The 14,924-nt window shown below is 44.0% G+C and overlaps 1 protein-coding gene across 3 annotated transcripts in view; it reads right to left on the minus strand.

Annotated features, from left to right (window-relative positions):
* Idua (alpha-L-iduronidase) overlaps nucleotides 1–14,924 on the minus strand; it is a 239,791-nt gene that overhangs the window by 201,572 nt on the left and 23,295 nt on the right. For 2 of the 3 annotated variants that reach the window (XM_075877130.1, XM_075877132.1), the window contains exons 3-7: nucleotides 7,034–7,233; nucleotides 5,704–5,796; nucleotides 4,781–4,956; nucleotides 3,383–3,483; nucleotides 2,409–2,487 (exon numbers count right to left, since the gene is read on the minus strand). In XM_075877130.1, coding sequence (XP_075733245.1) covers nucleotides 2,409–2,487; nucleotides 3,383–3,483; nucleotides 4,781–4,956; nucleotides 5,704–5,796; nucleotides 7,034–7,233 — 649 coding nt within the window. The remainder of the gene's footprint in view (nucleotides 1–2,408; nucleotides 2,488–3,382; nucleotides 3,484–4,780; nucleotides 4,957–5,703; nucleotides 5,797–7,033; nucleotides 7,234–14,924) is intronic. The other variant, XM_075877131.1, reaches the window with a different exon arrangement.

Raw genomic sequence — 14,924 nt, forward strand, 5'->3', positions numbered from 1 at the left:
CTGATATTAAAGCCAAGCATTTCTTGTCGTGCTGCAAGTACTTTCGGTGTCTGTCTACCTATTTATCTCTCTTATCTAGCCGCCTACATCTGGGTGCTCTCGTGATCACTCCTTAACTTGGCGTGAATCAAAATTCGTATGTGAGGGTGAGATTGTTTGACGAATACGACGCACTGGTCAAAACAAGACGCCGTCAAAACAATGTCATGATGCCATCGCGTACGTTGTCAAACATTTCCTCTAGACAGCGTCACATACCCACGGGCGGGTATGTGCCACTGGTATGCGAGTTTGTGCCACAGATCATTGACACTTAGTGTCTGTCCAAGAACAATGAGAATACACATCGGCAATTTTAACGAGTGAGCGTTAAGAAACACCTAACGTCGAATGCAAAGAACAATTGCCATGGTCTCAGCAGGAATTGAATCCAAGCACTCTGCATGGCAACCAAGCATTCTACCACAGAGCCACGCAAGGTCTCTGAATTTCTTTTCAAATAGACCCAAATGTTGGTGAAATGTCGGTTGTGGTTGCAGTGCTGCCTGTCTGATTTTATAAAGCTTACATATCTACTCTTTTGATAGAGCCGTCTTGTCGGATTAATTTCATTTGAAACTAGGCGCCGTGAGGTGAAGTTGAAATATTGAGCACTGTCCACGGATACCATCCTCACGAGCACCAGCACTTCATATAAGCTTATCGCTTCTGCATGGTAATGCTAAACTCATGTTCCAGTTGGCATGGTTGCGCAAGTGCACACAACTTGTTATATAAAGATCTGCAGATTTTCAACATCTGTGGGTGCAACATTTATACATATATTTAGCGTGATTTCATGATGTGAAGCTGATGTAAAAGAATGCAACATGGTCGCTTTCACTCGGCATGTTCGCACAATGTCGAATCCCAAGGTGCATGTGATCTGCCGAATTTTTTAATCTGCTTATGTGCAACCTATGCATGTTCTCTATTTCCATGTCACCGTCTGCTTCAAATCCAAAATGGTGTACCTTTGCGCAGGCTATTTACTCATGAGGTACTTCTGTGATTTCACTCACGTTAGTTTCGTAAATAATAAATGTTCGGTACAGCACAATCTACAACTAGTTATGTAAAATTATCTGTCACGTTTTTATGCATTTTACTAAACAGTTTAACACCACTTTATAATAATTCTGCTATAATATTATTATCAGGTATCAAAATAATTAACTTCATTAATGCTTAATCACTTGTCCTGTTGTATCCTTACACATTGTACTGTTCCTAATGCACATTCTTTTAATTTTCCCAAAAGTTATATTCGTACGTGTTCCTAGTTTCCCATGTTACTTTATCTTAATAATTTCTAACCTACCTTTATATTTCCTTTTTCATTCTTAGTCTTGATTGCAGAAAATGTAGAAATCATATAATATTTATTATTACTACTGCTTGCCGCAGTTGTACTAGCCGCCTTTGTATTGTGCTAGAAGCTCCTTCCATCATTATTACTTCTAGAACTCCGCTTGTGTACTCATGCACAACCTTTATTTTATCTATCACACAAGATTGATTGATTGATTGATTGATTGATTGATTGATTGATTGATTGATTGATTGATTGATTGATTGATTGAGTGAGTGAGTGAGTGAGTGAGTTTAATTCAATCATGTCAGGAAAATGCAGCTGAAAAAAACGCGTGCCAGCTAGCCAAAATGCCTTTTATTCGAACGAAAATAAAAACTTGATATTCTTCTTTTTCTTTAAGGAAGAAGTGCGTTGCAAGAAGGGCTACTACTGCGAAAATGCGAAGGCTTTGCATTTTTACATTTCTAAAGCTGCGAGGAGTGAATCGCAAATGCCTGAATTGTAGCACGCACAACTATTTACACTTGCAACTAATTACAATACACAACTAAATACACTTGCAAACCTCGCGAGTGCGTAAAATGAATGACTCGTAAAGATTTGATTGGACAGATGCTTGGGCAAGTTGGTGACTTGGAATCAATATGTTTGCGCAGCGCAACAAGACGAGTAGTTACAGCGTAATTACGAAATAAACATGAAAGAAACATGGACATCAAAGAGCGCTGACTTGAACTAAACTTTATTAGTGAAAACGCTGAAAATATACACACATGATTGTCAGCAGCACACCACAGTATAGTACAGCGTATATATTTCATGTGTTTTCGCTAATAAAATTTAGTTGAAATCAGCGCTCCCCTTTGTCCTGTTTCTTCCTACTCGTTTTCTTGAGCTGTATCTCGTAAAGGCGTCGCGTACCGAATGCACAAAACTTCGAGTAGTGGGTGAGTTAATACGCTCCGTATATTTATAATATTTTTCAAGGTACTATTCTGTTTCCACTTCACGCGTTAAGTGTTACTTCAGCCTCACCAAAAATAATGGTACTCACTCGAGCCAGCATTGCCGCGTACGTGGCGTCAGCGCGCCACGGGTAAGGCTCCGCCCAGTTCTTGATGGGATCCGCTTCACTGCAGAATCGAGATTGCCGGAATGTATTTCGACGTGCAAGAAGCGTCTACTATCTTCCTCGTCATATTTTTAAAGTGAAAAGAAGAGTGTGCCAGCTGGAGGGCATCAGAAAGTTGCAGGAGCGGAGCAGTAGCAGCGAGAACTATAGTGTATACCTTGCCAGTTGGATGATTAGTCCCTAACAAAGTGACGTAGTCCACTACAGTCGATAATCCAGGAGAAATGCTGTTACGCAGATTGGGAAAATAAAGGTCATGAATGTCGAGTCACAGCAAATGATAGACGATCTTGTCAATGAGCTATTTATTAAAGTTAGATTCATGTCTTTCATTTGAAATATTTATCTTAAAAGAATTTTTAAGCTTTAAATACTTAACTACACAACAAGTATCCTTGAGCGATTCCTGCGTCTTTGCATCTTCTATTAGCAAAAATTTTTTAGCTGAATTAAAAAAAAAAAACTTTCAGACCAATCCTGCAGACCTTCTGCGCCTCGCGTGTTTTACCTTTCCTCCGTCTCTTTCTTCTTATCCACTACTATTTTTTACTATTTCTACTCTCTTATGGCACCGAAATTATGATAAAGAGATTTAGGAAATTTTAGATAAGGGGTAGAAGACATCGTTTGAAATTATCCCAGAACAAGACCAACCAACCGCTACTCCACGCAAACAAACGAGAAGGAAAAAAAACATCCCCATAACAACTGCAGCAGTTCGGTCGTTTTTTTTTTTTTGCTTTTTTTGTACAATCGCCGACTTTGCAGCAATGTACACGGATTCGCGGATTCGCATTACTGAACACAGCCATCGCCATTTTGCCCCCCAATTTGAATCTGTCGTGGCATGAAGCGGCTGTGAGCCCACGACGTATTGTAACTTCCGCGTTTCTTACTTGTTGATGCAAGACTTGGTGCTGAGGCCAGGGCATCGTTCTCTAATGTTGGTCATGGCAGCCATCTCCGCTTGCACGATGTCAGCTGTGGATGCATTTCCCTGCAAATGTAACCACCAAGCTCCGTCATCTACTTGAATGCCGTATTCACAAGAGAAGCACTGGAGTGAAAACGGTTCGTAAGAGAAAACACCAGTCGCTCCCGATGCTACGCGTGCCAGTCATTAAGACTTCTGAACAATGGCAAAAAAGTAACTTGCGAACGAAAAGATTCCTCAGTTGGCCCCACGGCGAATAAACTGACCGACTTCTAGACGTTCACGCAGAAACTCGAAGCACGTCGATTCATTTTTAATGATTTTTTTCATAAGTAACTCACCACAGGAAAGCATGTAAGCGATAGAGACATAGCAGAGCTTGCAGTTGTTTCCCAATATCAACATCGAAGATTAGGCAGCACCATCTTTTTTAGCATGTTTTATAGTTTTATAGGTCAATAGATCAAAATTAGTTCTGCTGAAATCGGTTAGCTGCAAGATGTTTTCAAAACATATGTTTTATACAAGAAAGCAGCATTACGTTCACTGTAACTCAAAATGCTTGTAGTTTTTTATTATAAAATAAATTAATAGGATCCCACAAATAGGGCCTCACAGCTCTTTTTTTGAGACAAGACCACAAGCTGCTGCACTTAGCACCTGAAAAAAAAAACTGATAAGCTGAAGAAGACTTCGTTTCACTATAAAAAAAAAAGTCCGAACATCCGTCTTAACAATGCTCGTTTGCTGAACTGAACGAAATGGCAGCTCTCGGGAATGTTCGAAATATCGAAATTGCTTTTTCACGTCTCAACGCGTAGATATGCGCTCAACATACCTAATTTAAATGTGTTCGAAGCTTCCTAGCATGCTTTGAGGTGAAGGTTACTTTGCCGTGGCACTGGCCAGTGTGTTAGCCAAATCTCTCAGGTGTCGGGTTTGAATTCCGTCAGCAGTGTGTTATTCTATTCAGTCACGAATCTTGCGTAAGAGGAAGAAATATAGAAAATAAATCCTCTCTAACAGAATGAGTCGTAGGTAGATTTCTTTGTTCTCGTATATTGATACGTTCCAAATGTTGGCGCTTTCAATATCCCGTACGATCTTTGTTTGACACGCACATATATATGCAATGCAATTATGCATGCTGTGCTCTACTAATAGAGCACAGCATGCATAAGCGCAGCATAAAATTAATTCAGCCACGAGATCTTTGTATTATTTTTTCTCTCTGCAGTCGCCTCAGACATTCACGAAAGGGAACTCTTTTCAGACGCATCTCCATCAAACGGAGTTTCCTCTGCCACCTCCGTGATGGTGCGACGGCGGACGATGGCGAAAACCGCACTTCCTTGTATACCTTCTGGTGGACGGAAATAAAGTCCAGTCGCACACCACTCTCGCAGTGCTCGAGAAGCGCCCAGGCAAGGGGAGAGTGATGACTTGGGGCGAGGTTCTCAGCCGGACCACCCAGCCTTAGCAGAGGACTCGCGTCATTCAGCCCTTCTGAGCAGGCGTCGTAGTAGTTGCACAGTCCTGAAAGGGGAGTGCAAGCGTAGATCTCCTGAGTATGCAGGATACACCGGGCATCGCAACGCGTGCTAGACGGCTCCCACCATTGTATACAAAGAGACACTAATCATGCTTGGCTCCACATTGCAAAAACACGTTTCTACAGTCTCCTCTAAGCCCGATATGCATAGGCGTACTGGAGTTCATCAATCGTAGCGCGTACCGCGCGATCTCACACGCACCGGAAGATGATCGGAGTCAAGTGAGACATTCATCGTTTACGTATTTTCTAAAGCAAGCGCGCCTTCTGAGTCTCAGACACGTCTCTTCCGCTTTTCCGCAGGGAATCCTGCACATAAAATCTACAGAGACAAGCCTGATTTTTTTTTCATGCGGGCTAATTTTTATGAACAAGCTAGTTTTTTGTACACAATACCGTGCAAGTTTCCTGTTTAATATTCACTTTTTTAGAGGAAGTTCCGTACTGGCTTACGGGCCACTTTAATAGTGCATCGAATACTTGGCAGACCGCGTGACCCTAGGTTAATGCTCCTCGCAAGTGAGGTTTTCTCAAAGTTCTCATGTTCTTCAATGGCGCTCGTAATCTTCAGAGCAAGATAACTGACTCTACTGTCTGAACTGCCTGTCTTAAATGTGCATTATTACATCTGGCTTCCTCTAGCGAGTGACGTTTACGTGTTATACAATGTCGAGCTCTTCAAGCGTTTAGGACACCAATGGGGATATTCATAGCGAATTTCACAAATTTACCTTGTTCTGTGAAATTGTTTCCGTAGCTCTTGTGATCCGGCTCGTTCCACGACTCAAAATTCCACTGCGCCACGTAATCCTCGTCGTACCTGTCTGCAGTCACCAAAATAATGATGGCGAGATTCTGGATGGTGTTCTGAGGATTTCTATGAGCCACCAAAGAAAGTTAAAGCGAAGTACTACTTTTTTAAATGCCATCAAAACTCGAAGCCCAGCATGAAGAAAGTATTTGCCAAGTTAAGCTGACGTTTATTGAGAGGTGTAAGTAGAGGTAATTATAGCCTGATAGCGTGTTTAAAAAGTAACAGACGCAAGCTGGTTAGTGTTTTATGAAAAAAATCAGATAATGCTTAAACGAGAGCGTGTTAATATATTCAAAAGTGAACAAACAACGCGATGTCAGGACACAGCTTAAGAACGCGTGACACATCGTTGTGTGTTCTATCTTTACATGACATGCCTTGCGAAATTAAGCTTAGTCTTGACTTTGTTACTCTAACATGCTTGTTAAAACTGACCTTGGTGGTAATGCACGTGGGCATTTACTTGTGATTTTTTTTACATTTACTTGTAATCTTTTACATTTACTTGTAATGTTTTACATAAATTACCAATAGCAATTGCTAATTCAGAGTTCATTTAATGTTTTCTGAAAGGTTGCTATCATGTACGTTCCACAGAGTTGATCGTGTTCGTCTTACTGTCGTTGATGAATCGTCTGTCCGGTAGCCGGCAGTAGGATCTGAGGGACACACTGATGGTGCAGGTTTAGGATTGTTGGTTGGTGTAGGTTGCAGTGTGGCTGCCGCTGCAGCGAGCCAAGTCTTACCATCCTTTCTGTTACTCGTTGACCAAATCTCAGTCTCTAGAGAGGCTGGGGTAACCAGTACGTCGGGTACACTTATCAAAGTAACGTAACATCAAGGCGTTAAATTCCCGTTTGTCAATGATACTACGAATAGTATTATGAAAACTTAGAGAATTATCTATCAACAATCTTAATCGCAGACCAGGTTTAGTTTAAACGTACGCTTCGGTGATACCAAAGAGATCGGCTCCGTATTTGTCACCACTGTTTCGTCTCAGTATTTGCATGTGTATGATCTGTCCTTCTGTGGTACCCACTGATAAACCGACAGCGTTTTACGCAGATATATTTCGAGCATGCAGTTACCATAGAGTTTGTAGCAGAGCAAAGCTTAGCAGTACAGGTCAGAGTTCCACTAAGCCATGTCTCATTATCATTTTATAAATGTTTATTGTACCTTTTAAGGTTCGTCATAATGTTTCTTCGTTGTTTTTCTCAAATTCACAGTGTTTGAGTTCATACCGAGGTAGTGGCGAGCCAGTGCAGTGACGAGCTCCTTCCATAGCTCGAGGTCAGCATGCTTTTCGAAGTCTAGCGGCCGTGGAAAAGGGTTCCCCATGAGCTCCAGTCCAGGTTTAAGTCCTAGAGCCCGCACACGGTCTAGCAGAGTGTCCAGTAAACTAAAATTGAACGCTGTGCTACGGCCCATCTCCGACGAGGCGCTGTAATTGAGATAGACCCAATTGTAGCATACACCAGAAAGGAGAGGAAGGGGTCAAAGCACCCTTGGCTGTAATAGTTCAAGATTTTGTATGTGCATATACACGTATACACACATACACAAGCAAGAACATACATACAGGGAGGTTCGAGATGTCAAATAGTCAAAGAAAAAGGAAAGGCAGGGAGGTTAACCAGGTGTAATCGGTTCGCTACACTACGCATGGGAGATAAAAGGGGAGAAAAGGAATTGAGGAGGCAAAGAAGAATAGTGCAATTAATACACGCACAAATATCTCAGCGTTCACCGCCCACACCCAGGCAGCCACAACCGAAAAGTTTTCGAGAACGGTTCCTCTATGGTTCTCTATATGTAGGCTAGAATAGAGTATATCAAGGTTAGGAGGCAGTTCAAGAAGTTAAGATATGTATAAGTTTGTATCGTGTATAATTTTAAGGTTTTGTTGTTGTTGTTGTTGTTGTAGCGTTTGTTCGGAATAGAAGAGTCAGATGTCATTCATGGGCCGAGACCGGCCACGTCAGAACGCCGAGTACGTATGTGGAGCAAGAAAAAAAATAGCATGAGAAAAAAAAACGAAAGCAGCGTTTACTGTACTCAGAAACATAGCAATCTTCTATAAAAATGAGACAAAAGAGAGAAAGAGGCCATATGCGTTGTCATCGATCTGTTATCGTGGCGCGTCGAATCTCCGACAGTACACAAAATGACCGCTTTGGGCATTGCGTAATCCTCAAAGATTTCTGTTCTTTTAAGTTTCAGAAGTGCGTGTAAAGTTTTCAAAACCCCGCCTCTTTTCTCGCTCATTTATCACTCTCTACCCCAAGGCCAAAAACGACGCAATCTGGTTGCGCCGAGGCAAAACGATCTTCTAATTCTCAAAACTGCGACGCTTCACACCATTATCCTTTTAGAGGGCGAGGTTCGCCGAACCTGTCATTTTCGGCTCGTTGAAAGATATCTCCTCAGAAGGCCGAGCCAGAGAGTCGTCAATTACTGGCGCGGGGATTAGTAAACCAGGCCGTATAATCTTTCATTCAAAGGAGGGATTAAAAACGGAGAACTGGGCGTTCGCGCGGCGACAGCCGCGGTGGTATCCCTGCTCGCGGGGATAAACTCCCGCGCAAGGCTATCGAAGAGAACGGGCGCCCGCCATGTAAATTACTGGTTTCGGTGCGTTCGCTGATTCCGTATACGCTCCCACGCGAAGACCGCCGCCTCCGACGCGCCCGAAGGAAAGGGATCAGCATATGGCGTCCCCCTCCTTTCCCCGCACGACGTTTCGGCGCGGCGTTCGCTCTCCGCACCCACCGGGCGTCCGCGGCGAAGCGCAAGCGGAAGCCTGCAACGCGCGCCCGATCGCCGCCGCGCCAGCAGCCGGTATGCGGGCGTCGGGCGGGTAGTGAAGAGCGCCGCCGCCAGTGACGGTTTCGCGACCGACCATTACCGATATTGTTTATTCCGCCAGAGTGCGTTCCAAACAAATAACGAAATTAAAAGTCAATATTATTTCTTTGAAGCTGGGGAGAGCATATTACGCTGTTTACACAGTCGAGGCGCACGACGCGGGTATTCCGACCCTCCACGCGGATCGATGAGGCGACTCCCGACCCCGGTGTGGCCTGCCCCCCGACGCACGCTGCAGCCTTTCGCTCGTGAAATTGAAACGTCATCTGCTGATTCAGAGCTACTCGTGGTGCCGCGCTATCGAGGATCGAGGGAGGGCGAGTCGCTCAGTTTGCCGAGCGAAAGCGGTTTTTCGCTGGGGACAAACGTAGTATGCTGTCTTCTCGGGGAACAGGCCAATTAGGGCAGGGCGGTGTGCCACTCTTCCCCGGGATCCAAAGGAACCTTCAAAAACGAAAAAGGAGACGAGCCAACGGGCGCTTGACGGCTGCGACACTGGATGCGTGCTGCCCCATGTGTATACGAGTGTGCTGCTGTGCACGCCCCAGCATGAAGTGGGCGCTTTCTTTCTCTTTGTATCTGAAGGGCGACAACCACTTGTGTCTGGAATGGCCCCGTTTTCTTTCGACGTTGCGCCAAATGCGGGTGTCAAGAGCGCGGCTCTCTTATCTCCTCGGTGAGCACGACCGTATACATCGCGCCGCTGCTCCCAGTTCCCCCCCTCCTCCCTATCTCAAAAGGCCTGCGCACCCCCCACCCCTCTTCTTACCCCGAGGTTCTGTAATCGGGAACCCCAATTTTCAGCGCGATTTCTCGTCGCTCTCATCGCTCTGTGCGTCCAAAACGCACGATCAATGGCTGAAAACGAAAAAGCAAACTACAAGAACATCATCACTGTGGAGCGTCCTTCCCAACCCTCAACGTTTTGACGCTAAACGCTATACTCTACAACAGACTGTCATTTCAGCAGTAATGATACAGCACGGACGCTTCATATGTGTGCTAGCTGTAGCTTTCTCGTATTGGGTGTGTTGTCTTCGTCTATCTCTGAAGTGCAGCGCGGTCAATTTACAAGCATTAAGGTGGTCCGAAAGATCGTCAAGTGTCAAAATGAAATCTCTATACAAGTGAACTGCTCGAATGGTATACACTGCAGGGATTGACGTATCCAACTAACGTTCAAGTGGTTTCACTCTTTATCACGTCTACTAAGCTGGTGGCGTCTCGCATTCAAATCACGTCTGCTCAGTGCCACGATCACTGTTCGATCTTCGGTTAGAGAATCCTGTGGCCACACTATTCTATTTAAATGTTCTAGCCTTAATGTTCGCAAATCTCGTAATGTCGGTCGTTGTGTATGCTCGCTCATATACCTGAATTTTAGTATAGCATTCTTTTAGCGGTCACTGTCAGGAAGTACCTATTTTCGAGGAATGGTCTCCCTGCGACCCCCCCCCCCGACGGCTTCCTGTTCCCTTCGCAATCTAACCTCCGGGCTCTCCACAGCCTGTTATAGTTTATAGAGGTCACTGGAACCGCCGCCTAACGTTAGGCACCCGCAACTTGCAAGACACCTCCTTTTTGGCATCCCCCATAATTAGCCGAGGCACCTGCAGATTATCATTTTACCTTTCTATTGTCTTTTTTCTTCTACTTTCTCCTTCATTTCGCCTTCCCTTATGCACATAATAATTGTCCATCCGCGTTTATTTATTTTTCAGCTTATTTTTGTCAGTATAGTTCCTTGGAAGTGTAGGGTTTAGATTATTCTCTCATCCGGAACCCAACTATAGTCTCTCAGGTCGTAGGCGTGCACAGGGTTCCCCTTCATGTGTGAGAGGGGGCGAAGGTTCATCGCACCCCATCATTGTTGACTAGGAAAGGTGGGTGCCCCTGCTATCCCCCCCTCCCTTCCGTAGCCACGCCTACGTCTCGGGTGAATCAGTGGGGCGCTTTAAACTACGTCGGTTTACCTCAAATTCCGTCTGGTTTTTCACAGTTTACTAAATTCCCATCGTAAAAACAAATTGTGTTTTCGCACCAAGGAGGACTAATGTAACGCCGTTTCATTTATGCATCTGATTTGTCTCCAAGCGCATTTGCGTTAACCTAATTAGCCAAGCAATCAATCGATTCTATTTACCGCTTTAAAGAGTGGAGGACATGAAAAAAAAAGCTCTGGTAGTCACCCAGGTTAACAAAAGTCGAAGGTACAGTAAGTGCGTATTCAAGAATCAAAAGAATGCAACAAGCACTAAGAAAAATGTGTGAATGAAATAGAGAGGATCAGGATTGTTATATTGATTTTAAGTTACATATTTTGCGTGGGATAGGGAATAAAATACTACAGTGTCAGTATTCCTACGATAATATAAGCGAATTCGTAAACACTGGGCGGGGTATGCCACTTATGTGGCCAGGCGTAAGTGTTCAGCCCAATCGGCTGCTTTAATTGAAATTTTACGCTCGTGTGTGCTTTGCGAAGGAGTTTCGTGCAACTTTTACCTTGATGACCATGTTTGTTGTACAGCTAACGTGGGAGTTTCCTGCGGGTCACTGTAGAACTTCACTGATTTGAGCATCAGCCAGAGGCGACGGCGTTTCTATTTCCAAGAAAATTAAACAATTTGCTCGCATAAATTGTCAAGGCAACGTTGGTAGCGCCTTAGATCACGACGAACCACTCAGTGCGCAAACACATCCTTGGTTAGGAATGACTGCATAGATGACTGTGTAGTTCAGTTAATTTTGGGCGAAAGCGGAAGGTCAGAATACCCGGCTCTGCCCGAATTTCGCTGAAACTTCCAATTCCCGCGGTCACTTTTGAGGTGCAGTCAACCAAATATTTATTGAGTACCACTATATACCTTTAAGCGTTAATTAATCTGGCCACCGGACGCCGTGATTTTGATAAGAAACCAATATATATTTAGACGGCGACTCTCATATGGTGCAAATTCTTCTGAAGTTCTATCAACCTCAAACATGGGTGTCGACTGCAAAAGGGGTCCTTGCCCCCATCAAGCTCTACCGGCACTTGTCCTCATCGAAACCAGTGCTCTCCCTCTCCCCCAGACGCGATGCAACACTCGTTTGCACCCTCCAAGAGAAAATTTTGCCGGCACCTACGACCTGGAATGAATAGAGGCACCAGAGGTTCTCTGTTTTTTAGCCGAAATCACACAGAAATAACAGACAAGAAATGTATAGGAAAAATGTATGAGCACTTGGTTCGCTTATAGTTAAGTATATCACACCTCACAAATGAAGTCTAGAGTAAATATGGGATCAACGTCATCTTTTTTTTTAATAAATGTATTAGAGAAAATTTTGGTTGCATGTATGGCGCCGGCTTCTTACATAATAGTTTTTTTTCCTAGCTATGTTGAGACTACTGAGAAACGATCACGTGAACGCACACTCACATACACTGTCTTAGTGCTGCACTAAAAGCGTTCGCACTGCAGATGCTCGACACTTACAAGTTTCTCTTCAATGTTGCCCTCTAAAAACTACAGCAACGTACGTCAACAAAAATTTTACGTTAAAAGGAAAATAAAAGCACCATGAAACCAAGAGTACCTGCTGTATCAAAATAATAATGACAACGCGAGCAAGAATATTTATCTGATTTTGTATCTCTGTGACATCTTTTTATTAATCCAGGCATTGCACTACAGCGCGTGATATTAGTCGGCCGAAATCATTCTTAATGATAGTATATAGCTTGAAAAGGGGAACTTTAATACGGAATGCAACGGCTTCGACGAGCCATTAACCACGTGAGCCAGTGGTCAACGGCAAGTTCCAAGTGACGGCAGAATCTGTGCCTTGGGACAGACAAGCTACTCCGACATTGTGCGAAGAATTAATTCGTCACTTCTTGTTTTCCAGCTTTCGTTCTGCCGTATCGGTGCTCGTTGAATGCACTCGATCATGTCGACAATGGTAAACGAAGATAGTTATCGTAGCAGGGGCATGTGTTGGTTCGGTTCGACAGCCGTGCAAGGGCACTTCCCTCGAACGTTGTGTATTTATTATTAACAAAAACAGCTTTCCCGCAATATTTGGCTTCAGAAAGAACAAGCAGTGATTAAAAGGGAAGCTGAAGCACTTTTCTAAAAAAAATGAATTAGGAGCTGTAAGAACAGTTGATCGCTGCTGAATTAGAAAAGCGACGTGAGAGTTCTCGGAAGTGAACGCCAAGAGCACTTTTTGGAGAAAAAAACAGTGGCTGTGGTCACCGGGCTTCTTGACATGCCGAGTGAGCACGGTGACGTCATTCTCGGCATCCCACGTCATCTGCGACAGCAGCACTGCTGAAGTGTGGCCTCTGTGATTGGTTCCGGCAAAGGCACGTCATGGGTTAGTCACGGAGGCCGTGGTTGAAGATAAGAAAGAACACTTGCTCCGGGCCAGAGCAAACGAAGATAACGTATGTTTCTACGCCCACACTTTCAGCGCGCTCGGGCGGGCGGAGCAAGACAAGCTTCTATTTCACCTGTTCTAAAGCCCGCTGCTACAACGACAAAACCAAATATGACATCGTCAACAACAACGTCGGTTCTTCCTAAACACGAAGTTTGGTTGAATTCTAAAATGCCTTCAGCGATATATGCGACGTATTAAAGACGTCGCATATATCGGATGTTCACCACGAGCTCAACCTCATATATGAGCCGTGTTACGCTGATCTGCGTGAGGCTCCTTTCATATTGACCGGCTTGACGATTCACTCCGACTAGACAGCAGCGCTGACGGTTCGTTCTCCTTTGCAGTAGAAGGTGATCACGTCTCCTCCGTGACGCTCCTCTAAACTTGTAACTGGGTGATTCCACGAGAGATCGACACGGGTCCAAAAGTTGATATTTTAGACTTTATTGAGTATTTTATATTTCGTGCACCTCTCACCAGGTAGCCCGAAAGCCAACTTCGTTTGACTTCGTTTGACACACACGATCAAGGATGCTACTATCGTTGACGTTGCAACAAAGTAGGTGGCTTGAGGCAGAATTTTCCTGATTGACTTTCCAAATACAACGTTGTGTTCTCTCATTCAATGAGAGAACACAACATTGTATTTGGATGAGATAACACAACGTTGTATTTGGAAAGTCAATCAGGAAAATTCTGCCTCAAGCCACCTACTTTGTTGCAATGTCAACGATAGTAGCATCATTGATCGTGTGTGTTAGATTCTCGTTTAAAATATTGTAGCACTACATTTGACGAGCACAAGACAGAGAAGCACATACATGAGAGGACCATACCTTCGAGTACCTTAGTTTGTTATCCTTCAAGTTCTCAATTTCAGAGGCTGCGTATACCGCCATTTACAGACGTACTCAGCTACATGATTTCCTGTTTAGTAAATAAAATAATAAACATAAACACACCTATTCCTCACATCATTTTTTACGTTTCCGTCGCTAAATACGCGACACGCTAGCATTGGTAATCTTAACTTTCCTTTACGTTCAAATGTATATGGTGAAAGACTAATCCATTTTTCTAGTGCTGAAATTTGGAACAATTTACCTCTGAAAATAAAACGGGCTAGGAAATAAAATGCGCTAGAAGTTTTGACATCTCCTGCAAGCGATACTCTGTTGCTAATCCGACATTTTCTTGAGATGAAGGAGCGCAAGCTGAAGGAGCGCAAAGCGCACGTTATGATTGTTTGGCATTGAAATTATTAGATGCCTCGTCAAACGCTAAAATTGACACAAGTGATTTAAAAAATCTGCACGCGATTACGTCACTATGGCGTCACATCGCGTCACAAAACGTGATGACGTCTTCACATCATATCGTCTCTTGGTCAAGGGTGCACCAGTCATGGAGGCAATGCAAAACCACGTGAAGTGCAGAAAGCTTTCTGCAAGAGCCGAGGGAGCGTCGACTAAAAAGAAGATGATGCCTGCTGGCTTAGAGTTGTCTATGGTGAAGGCATAAGTGGCCCTGAAAGTTTGTTTTTTTTTTTCATTGGATTCATTCGGCCGAATCAAGGATATAAAATATTATTCAAGGTGTCTGCTTCCACCCCCTTCCCCCTCAGCTTAATTATCCTGTCAAAATTATCAACAACCCTGAGACATGAATATTCGAGACGCCGTTATCTCACCATATCTCTTCGCCTGCGCTTTAATTACCACTAGCGTCATGAGTCGCGCATACTTCGCGCACGCCATCTCCAGCTGCTAAGAAGCGTCTACGAGCGCTTCCTTGCGGCCGCACGCACCTGCACACAAGCTTGCTAAATTGAGG

The sequence above is a fragment of the Rhipicephalus microplus genome, chromosome X (genome assembly GCF_043290135.1).
Source record: "Rhipicephalus microplus isolate Deutch F79 chromosome X, USDA_Rmic, whole genome shotgun sequence".
NCBI classification, from domain to species: Eukaryota; Metazoa; Arthropoda; class Arachnida; order Ixodida; family Ixodidae; genus Rhipicephalus; species Rhipicephalus microplus.